Source organism: Chanos chanos, chromosome 5, assembly GCF_902362185.1.
Source record: "Chanos chanos chromosome 5, fChaCha1.1, whole genome shotgun sequence".
In the NCBI taxonomy this organism is placed as follows: Eukaryota; Metazoa; Chordata; class Actinopteri; order Gonorynchiformes; family Chanidae; genus Chanos; species Chanos chanos.
In genome coordinates, this window is record NC_044499.1 from 45722672 (window position 1) to 45732281 (window position 9610).

Here is a 9610-nt window from a genome sequence, read left to right on the forward strand (position 1 = left end):
TTCTGGTGTGTGAATTGTAGTATATCTGTACAAATATTTGCTTAAATATAAACACATACTGCTATGGAAATATTTAGGTAAGTGACTTTCTTTCCCCATCAATATTTTAACATGACATGATTTTGGTGAACTCAGAAATTGTTTTTTTTTTTTTTTTTTTTTTTTAATTCTTTAGTTTGTGTCTTGTTCTATTCTATTTCCATAAAACTTATTTGTTTTCAACAGGGTATGACTGAGATGAGACTTCCGAGTTCTGTTTTCTAAAGTTTAAATATGCTTTATAATATGTGACGTGTGGTTAGCAATCATTTGTGGGAGGAAAATAAATATGAGGACATATATACAACAAAATACCCTATTTTTGTCCTCAGGTGAGTTTTATAGTTTTTTTTTTCCATAGACTTGGAGATGAATATTTTATTGCACAAGATGATTTGGGATTTTCTATTCATGGCATTATAAATACAGTTTTGTAACCATGTGATGAAACAATGTGGTGCACCAATGGTTGCCAGGTCATACCATATTCTCATTACCCACATATCATCAGTCAACATACATGGGAGAACTAGGAGAGGCAGGGATCTGATCCAGAATTTTGCACACATAACTGGCAACGTCAACCACTCGCTCCTCATACATCAGAATGAATGGGTGCTTCTGAAGAACAAACAAAAGTGCAGCACAAGCACATTAGCAAATACAAAGCAAGTTGGTTCACATGGTTAACATGCAATGTTTCTTTCTAATTCAATAAATAAACCATGGCATGTATCTAGGCATATCTGTATATGAAAATAAACTTGAGCATGATTTATGCTACGATACCAAACATTACGATTGTTGTTAAGATTAAGTTGATTGTTATGATTGTGTAGCTAGACTCAATAACCAGCGTCCCCTGTACGTCAAAATACTGGGATATTTACCAGAAGCTCCCTGTACTTTGGCCTTTTTGACTCATCCTTCGTAAGGCTGGGGGGAAAAAAAAAAGACAACGGCGATAGGAAAGTTAATAGTCCAAAAGATATAATTACTGAAAATATAAGCTCTCAGGACTTTTGGGGTGCAGCACAGCAGAACAGATTATTTAATCATTTATGTTCATAGAACCACAACAGTTATTCCAGCTGGTTACAGTTAAACGGAGCATGGCAAGAGATGGGAAACAATCGCCAAATAATTGGCTTTAGGTCAGAAACTCACCATAGATTGACAAAGTTGATAAATTTGGGGGAAAACTGCCTCTCTTCTGAGTTGCTAAGTTGCGGTGGATCACCCTTTACCACCTGAGTCAGCTGGTCAAACACACTATTCCACTTGGGGTAGGGGAAACGCCCTGTGGCCAACTCATACTAAAAACAAAACACGTTATACAGCAATCAGAAAATCTACCATTCATCATTATTTCCATATACATCAACTAAACAACATAACTTTGTAGTATACATAAAATGGTAATATATAGATGATTGACGGACTGTGTGGCCTACCAGAGTGATTCCCAAACTCCAAACATCAGAGCGGACGTCGTAACCTTGCCTGGAAGCACTGGGGTCTATCCGCTCAGGCTGAAAATGCAGCGGAAGCCATCAATGACACGAAACATTTCACTTTGGCCAACCAAACTTGCGTAACAACATCTCTCTTAGGAACAGGATGATTTTCATCATCATTTTTTAATTCTTTATTAATAATTTACTGTTTTAATACTTTATAGCGAAGCAATTTAGCCTCAAATACTCAGGATATATGCGATAAAGATGGAGAGAGAAATCAGGAAGGAGTTACGAGGGATCATGTAGTGACAGAAGAAACACAAACAGCTAGGCCATGAATTTTAGGGTTAAAAGAATCCTCTTTGAGCCGTAGTGAAGCCACCAGAGAAAAGAGAGGCATAACCTATAGCCCCCAGAGGTGATGGAAGCTCTCAGCTCTAACACTGTTGTACTACTGCATAAGAAATTGATCCGAGCATGTTTCAAATGCACAGTCATATCAGATTAAATGGATAAAACTAGAAACTAAACAAAAGAAAAGTTCTGGCTTTTGTAAACCAAGAGATAAAAACATCCCTGAAAAAAAATTATTCAAAATGAAATAAAGCGACATAACAAATTCTGGTGAAATGAAAGGGAATCACTAATGCATGTGGATTTTGCACACACTTTCCAGTTACTTACTGCCATGTAAGGTCTACACCCAGCATCTCTGGTCTTGGCTATAGAGTCAACCAGCTGCCCACTGATGCCAAAATCACAGAGCTTGATATTGCCATTTCTATCAAGGAGAATGTTGGAAGGTTTTATGTCTAAAATTCAAAAACAAATAAATGTCAGTGATAAGCATTTATAAATACATTTTAACAAATGCGTCATAATCTTGTTCATTTCTGTAATCTTGGGTGCAAACATTTACCTCTGTGAATTATTTTCAAGTTTTCTTTCAAGTGGTTCAGTGCTTTCACAGTCTACAAAAAAAAAAAGAGGTTTGAAAGATTCTTTCAATAAATACCCAACCAACCAACACATAGAAATTGCTTACATAAACATAAAATGTGATTTGTCACTTACTGCTAATGTAATTTTGCCTAAAATTTCCTCTGGAATGACATCATCTAATGTACAGTATACATATTTGTAGAATTTGTCAAACGAGGTAGACATAAGTTCCATACATATCCAGCAGTCACCCTGAAACAGAGACAAGGAGAGGAAAAATGTGTTTAGGCAGACTGAATCTGATAAATTGGGTTAATCTACTTTCTGGCTGTACATAAACTTTCAACACACATCTGATTTGTTGAAAACCACCTTGTTCATCACTGTGGCTCCTTACAGTTTATATTACTGCATAATCACAATAATATATCATTTACTGCACATTTTGGGCTTGAAAAAATACCTGGCTGTATAAGAAGCAGAAAATAAGGCAAAATGCCATATTACATGTAGGATTCATGTGGATTACGTGTAGGATTACATGTAGGATTCACTCGTTGTTAAACTGGAGCGAACGGAGGCAGAATGGGGTCAGCTCACCTCTCTGAACAGGGCACCGTAAAACTGGACTATATATGGACAGTCGCTACTCCTCATAACTACATCTAAATCCATGAGGAGCTGCTTCTGCTCCCTCTCATCAACAGTGGAGCGAATCCTCTGCAATGTAAACAGAAACTAAAGTCAATATAAATTTGTATGTTTTTGACTTTTTTCCAAACACAACATACAGCATGCACATCGCTTTAAACTGAGCAGGGGGGAACAATCAACGAGTACAAACGATTTTGATCATATGAAATAGATTAGTTTTAACTGGTTATTTTTGTTTCTACAGTTTTACAAAAGGTTTCTTTAATATCTTTGAAATGATAAAAATGTAGCACACAGAACTAGAGATCACCTTAACAGCCATAATTTGACCAGTGGGTTTATGCTCCATTTGGTTGACGGAGCCGTAGGCTCCCCTTCCTATCTCTCCCAGGTCTTTCAGGTCCTCAGCGGTGAAGTCACAATGCTGTCCAGGAGAGATCTTTAGTTTCCCTGACGACTCAATGCTGTGTGTCCGCAGCCTCTCACTGCAGTTCGACAAGCACATTTTTTTTTTTATTATCAGAGTACTAATTTGAAGAGACTAAAGTAAAAGACAAACACGAAATGTAAAAGGAACATAGTTGGCCAGTTTAGAGTGAACCCGACTGCTTACATGTGAGGGTTCTGAAACGGGGGAGTAGCAGAGGAGAGAGGGAGTCTCGAGGTTGGTTTGACTGGAGGGCTAGCAAAGTTTAGCTTCAGTGCTTTGCGTTTACCTGAGAGAGAGAGAGAGAGAGAGAGAGAGAGAGAGAGAGAGAGAGGGGAACAGATCAAATTAACACAAAATTTGCTCAGGAGATACAAAAAAAGGAAGGGAAATGGAGAGAACTGTAGATCAAAATTAGTGAATCGGTTTAAAAGTTTAATGTTTGGGTATGAGAAATGCGCAGTAAAGGACATGAAGACAGTGCCATTGGCCCATTCCCATTTCTATCATGAGATAAAAGCAATACAATCTAAGGGATGTTAGTATAATGTTAAATACCGTGCGACAGACTTGACAGACAATTTTAGATAAAGACCAGCAAAGCCAACTCAACATTCAGCGAGAACTGTACAAGATATCTGTGAGCTAAACCCAACTATGGAAAGCACCCAGTCATCATAGATAACGGCAACAAAACCCTAGGCTACCATTTGCCCAGTATGCACGAGTTTATCAAGCAACCTCTTCCAACCACGTGCTTAAATACACACAATAAAACTAAATATAAACATACCATACAAGACTTCTTTGTTAAAAGTACCTAAACCTAAGATTACATTAAGTACAAATATTAACAACGCTAAGAACTGTACTTGGTTAAAAGTTATGCATACTGTGTTTACCTGAATGACAAATCATTGGGAAACATCACCAGTAAATCTAGCTCATTAAATGTATAGGGTGACACAAGTTATAAGGACTCCAGTTCTCACTATACATAAACTTGTACATTGTTAATGATACATTTTAGAAAGATTTAAATTTAAGATACAGAAAACAGAAACAGAAAAGCTATAGAAGTGAAAGCGTGTAAATACAGACTCTGTGGTTATTCCTTCTACAAGCAAAAGCACAAACAATGTGGTAGAGCTTCCACTGCAGTTTGCATCTACAAAATGTTCTAGTCTTACAGAACACAATGTTGATAACATACAGGTTCTGCTCTCTCTGAGCACACAGGTAGTTAATGAAGAAACACTGCCTGTCTTGTACTATTGTGCAACTGGAAGCTCACCATGTCCACTGTGGATTAGTTGAGAACAGAATGGGTTAGAATTCCCCCACCCACACAGTTCAAAAGAGAAAATGTTTGTATTGTCATATAAAACAAAGGAGCTTACTTTGGGGAACTCCTGACAGGTTTATCTGAAACCCTGAGGCAGAGAGAAACATTTACTTCACATCTAATCCAATGCATTTTTGCCCTCCAACCTCTGAATTAATCAGAGATGAGCAATGTAGCTATTTCACTGACAACAGGTTTGGAAAATGAAACACACACACACACACACACACACACACACATACACACATATATCCAATGTTATGTGAGATTGCACAGTAAGACACAATGCATTTGGACAATGTGATAGAGTATGTGAGTAGATGTTGGTCAGGAGATGCTGGTTTCTACAGCAAACTCCAATGCAGATCAATCATCAACTTGCAAAACATTACAGGCCGAAAGCAGACATCTAAAATACAGACTTTCCAGTCATAGAATCCACAAGTCCACTGTAGGTTTGCCATCCTTAACTAATGTGGGGCACAGGTGCACACCTGGTCTAGCACAAAATAAACCTTCAGTGGGGACCTTGGCTATACTACTTATCTAGCTGTGGATGCTTCCTCTTCTCTTACAAGGACAAATCTATAATTATAACAGCACATCAACATTCATATTCATACATATAAATATGCGTACATATATATATATGTAAATTATCTATCTTTATATTTACGTAGCTGCTAGAGGGAAATAAAAAATGAAAAATGCACTGAATAGAGCTATCTGAGTTCTTGAAATCTTTTGAATAAGGTCTAAGGATATGAAAGAACAGGTCAGTATGTAAATGACAGTGACTGTTTGCAATGTGTCGCCATTAGCAGCCAAGGAATAGCCTACCTGTTTCATTTTGACACCTCCAGCAACTGTTAGATTCTGTAAATTTAAAATAAGATGATGTATGAACGACAAAAAAAGGCATCTCAGTCGATATACATTAGATATGGAACAAATCCTGGGAAGTGATTATTTTTAACCGATGCTACTGATCAGGGTTAACTTAAACAATTAAAACCAGCCTGAAACCACCTTACACTGGACCCTTTGTCACAGTACATGACAGCTACTATTAACAATCTTTCATTTATTTGCGGATAGCATACTGGCTATACAATGTTAATAATGGGGCACTGGGAACAACTAGTATGGCTATGTGGCATAATTTCACCGACCAAAATCACCCGGTAGAAAATCTGGGATGCTTATAATCATTTGTGTTGTAATAATGAAATGCCACTGCCGAAATTAACTGCGTTGATGAACCAACAAGTTCGCTATCTGTGGGCCTCTGGAGCAAGTGGCTATTTTAGCAAAAATGAAGCATTACAAACTTGATAATGACGTCACTTTACAATGTCATCATACTCGTGATTGATTTTGGTTAAACACTTTTACATGTTCGCTTATGTTATTGAAAAAACGCAAGCGAATTCTATTAAGGCCTAGCTGACCAAAGTATCACGGTGCGTAACTTAGCTGGTAATGCAGCATCAGTATGGTGCAGCAGTGACAGCTTAGGCTAGTCATAGTTTCCAGAATTGTATACGCGTAAACAATACTGACACAAAGGTAAATAATTATGTGCTTACCCTGCATGCCACTCATTGTTGTTAGGTGTTGACTCGTTTGGTTGTGGTGTAGAATGGATCCTGCGTTAGTGCTCTGATTGCAAGAAGTTGAATTGGTGCTGGGACTGGGAGTCGCCATTGTTGTGTTTGATTTCAGCAGCACAGTGGCTGCAATGCAGGGAGTAAATTCACCCTACACAGACAGGATAAAACGCAATACTATATACGGTAACGACTATTGGGTCATGGAGGATTCAGCATATCATTAGCTTAATTTAAATGGGAGGGAGTTAAACAATTGACGACTGCGGGACACCCAGCAACAGAGCTGAGTACTGCACAAACTAGCCTAGCTATCTACCCAACTTAAAAGGTCTGCGGAGGTTGCCAGATCAAGACAATCCCCATTGTTTTACCTTGGCCTATGACCAAACAGCAAACGCCTTGCCAACTAATCTTACCAGTTAAGACCGAGAAATTTTTATTAAGAGAGAATTAAGAGAGTCTGCGCTTAGAATACGGGCTTGTGTACAACAGACGAAAGAATAAAACAATTCGTGCCTGCTGTGTAAATCATGTTTAGGTACGGTAATCTGGCAACCACAACTTGCACGATTTATGACCACACTCGGATGGATTCTTAAACAAACACGATAACCACTGCGCGAAAATTATTTTGACCATACCTCAGAAAAGAACCAATTTTAGTAAACTAACCTGAGAGCATTCTGAGAAAACATTGGGGGGGGGGGGGGTTCAAATACCACACTTATCCATTGTTACTTATTCCTTTTCAAGCCTACCGGTAGACATGGGAGCATACAATGAAGCGGGATTTCAGTTGGGTAGAATAACATTAAACCAAAATAGGAGAAGAGGTTGGGGCATTCCTTATGTTGTCCAACCAATTGAAACATCCAGTTTTGTTGTGCTTCAATTATCAGTGCCTTCTGTTATTACAGGGAACCAGAACTATTTACAAAAATGACAACAAAAAAAAAACAGTTGCAGATATGGTTCAAGGACAGACATCAAACAAAGTGCTCTGTTAAAACTTCATTAATATTTATTATGTATATAGAATATGCATGTTTCATCCAGAGACAGACATGTCATTATACATTCATTTTTATGACAAATGTACTCATGGATACATAAGTGTTCTATTATGTGTCCTTCCATTTCCCTTCAAGACCATCCTGTCCTCATAGACATACACAGTACCAAAGGCATCACTGTCAGGAGGGGTCTCAATAACTCCCTCCAGTGTGAGGTGGTGTACACCAGAGGCATCCCTATGATAGCCACCATCATGGTCATGTCCAGCCATGAAACATACCACACACTTGTGTGAATGTAGAATGGAAAGCACTTCATCATAGTTCCAGGCAAGACATATGGGATCAGTAGACTCTGGATGCACAGGCAGGTGACCTGCAAACACATGAGACACATTAATGAAAACACAAGAATAAGATAATGTTGCTTTACCACAGTGTATACCAACTACAGAATAAAGCTTTTATGTGTTGGCAAATGCTCTGTTTTCACTTACTGATGATTATCACTTTTTCCTGTCTCTCATCAGCCAGACATAACACTTTCTCCAGCCAGTCCAGTTGGCTCTGACTGAATCCTCCATTGAATTTTACAAACCTCTGTTCCATACCAGCAGGTGCTATGTTGAAAGGACAATACATGAATATATTGTGTTGTGGTGAACATATAAAAAGACCGTGATCCTGGCGTATCTGAAATGACACTCCTCCTACAATTTCCTAAAAACTCAGTTGTACTTCACGGAGCTATACTGCACGTAATAGTGAGTAACCTGTGAACAAAGGTCAGTTTGCTGTGCCTTGTTACCTGGGGGGTGGTTAAGGTCATCATTGCTGTTGTGTTCCCGGAGGAGTTTCATTGCTTGATTATACTTCGAATTTGATTCCTCTCTTCCAATTAGACTCACGTCGTAGGCATCTAGTGTGATAAATCGGAACTTAGGGGAGGGGCTGAAATGGTATGCGTAAATCTGGTCCGTATTGATGATGTTGGCTGCGTCAGTGTTGGCTGTGCTGTTAAGCACAGAAGAAAGCAGTGTCGTTCTGCTAAAATTATAAAACTCATGGTTACCCCACACGTGATGAACCACGGCCGGATAGTCGTTGAATTCTTTGATAACGGTTTCCAGAGCTCGTTCGGAAGCTTCGTACTTTTTATTAAACCCGTCAATTATGTCTCCAAGCTGTAGAATGAAGTTAGGCTTGAATCTCTCCGCACTCCATTCCTTAGTTGCTTTATGCAAGAGTTGTAGGCTGTTTCTGTAATATCGTTTCCTAGTTCGTTTGAAATTGTAGCCGTCGTCTATGTCGGCATATTGTATGTCGGCAATTACCCCAAAGGTGAACAGGGGTTTTTCACTATTATCCATTGCGTTCTTCAAAGATCCGTTCTTAAACGTCCCACTGGCCCACCTGAAAATTGAAGAACTCGTAATAGCTTGATAGCCTGCTAGCCTGACGACATGCCGCTTACAGTTTTGAATGGCAGCCAGAGTTTGGTGGAGTGTCTTAAATGGCAAGTCTTTCCTTTGAAGTAGCTTTATTAAATTCTACCTTAAATGTATTATGCCACCTCCACAAATGCGAAGTGCATAACTCACACTGTAGTTACCATTGAACATCAGACTGCGGTTGCTGGACCTTTCAAACCTGACAGTCCGGCGTTTGGTATGATTCAGGAACGTCAAACTCCGCTCTACCTGCGCAGAACGAGAAGGGAAAGTGTTGAGTAATCAAAGACCTTGGGTGAAATGCACAAGCAATAAAGCCTCAAATCCCGGAAACTATATCAGAGGGGAATTGGGAAATACAGCCTCAAATTGATCAAACCTCAAATTTAACATGGTCTACCAATACATTACAATTTTTATTGTTCGCTTATGTAAGATTTTAACAATCCACTAAAGCAGATTCTACAGTATCATGAATATTTAATTCCCAATTACATAGTTAAGATACCCGATGGTATTCAAGTAGAAGGGTCAGGTGAAAGAAATCGTACTATTGCACCCAGTAGACTCTTGCTGATGTTTGCAGCAGTCCCGCTAGATGGCACTGCAGCAAAATGCTAGATTGTGCTAAACCTCGCCTTAAGATTTAAAGCTTGTGGAACTCTA

The 9610-nt window shown here is 38.8% G+C and overlaps 2 protein-coding genes across 5 annotated transcripts; both read right to left on the reverse strand.

Moving 5' to 3' along the window:
• Nucleotides 1-507: 507 nt before the first annotated feature.
• Nucleotides 508-6668, reverse strand: map2k4b (mitogen-activated protein kinase kinase 4b). Of its 4 annotated transcripts, XM_030773679.1 has the most exons (13): nucleotides 6457-6668; nucleotides 5708-5743; nucleotides 4923-4955; nucleotides 3709-3811; nucleotides 3406-3580; nucleotides 3042-3161; nucleotides 2574-2693; nucleotides 2419-2470; nucleotides 2184-2311; nucleotides 1494-1571; nucleotides 1207-1355; nucleotides 930-975; nucleotides 508-660 (listed from the first exon to the last, which is right to left on the reverse strand). In XM_030773679.1, the coding sequence occupies exons 1-13, from the start codon at nucleotides 6572-6574 to the stop codon at nucleotides 547-549; spliced, it is 1272 nt and encodes a 423-aa protein (XP_030629539.1). In that variant the 5' UTR covers nucleotides 6575-6668; the 3' UTR covers nucleotides 508-546. The 4 variants fall into 4 exon arrangements, with proteins under 4 accessions (XP_030629539.1, XP_030629541.1, XP_030629540.1 ...); XM_030773681.1 differs by lacking the exon at nucleotides 5708-5743; XM_030773680.1 differs by lacking the exon at nucleotides 4923-4955.
• An 894-nt stretch (nucleotides 6669-7562) lies between these two features.
• Nucleotides 7563-9075, reverse strand: adprm (ADP-ribose/CDP-alcohol diphosphatase, manganese-dependent). Its single transcript, XM_030775604.1, has 3 exons — nucleotides 8302-9075; nucleotides 7991-8113; nucleotides 7563-7869 (listed from the first exon to the last, which is right to left on the reverse strand). Exons 1-3 carry the CDS (start codon nucleotides 8861-8863, stop codon nucleotides 7580-7582), a joined length of 975 nt encoding a protein of 324 aa, XP_030631464.1. The 5' UTR covers nucleotides 8864-9075; the 3' UTR covers nucleotides 7563-7579.
• Between the last annotated feature and the right edge of the window lie 535 nt (nucleotides 9076-9610).

Bases quoted from the DNA above. Each gene is read 5' to 3' on its own strand.
- map2k4b (XM_030773679.1), bottom strand. From the start codon at position 6,574: ATGGCGACTCCCAGTCCCAGCACCAATTCAACTTCTTGCAATCAGAGC. The intron at 4,956-5,707 runs GTAGGCTATTCC...TCTCTGCCTCAG, and splicing joins GAGGTGTCAAAATGAAACAG to GGTTTCAGATAAACCTGTCA. The intron at 1,572-2,183 runs GTAAGTAACTGG...CTGCATTTTCAG, and splicing joins GGTGTAGACCTTACATGGCA to CCTGAGCGGATAGACCCCAG.
- adprm (XM_030775604.1), bottom strand. From the start codon at position 8,863: ATGGATAATAGTGAAAAACCCCTGTTCACCTTTGGGGTAATTGCCGAC. The intron at 8,114-8,301 runs GTAACAAGGCAC...CTTTCAACATAG, and splicing joins TGACCTTAACCACCCCCCAG to CACCTGCTGGTATGGAACAG. The intron at 7,870-7,990 runs GTAAGTGAAAAC...ATGTGTTTGCAG, and splicing joins GGAAAAAGTGATAATCATCA to GTCACCTGCCTGTGCATCCA.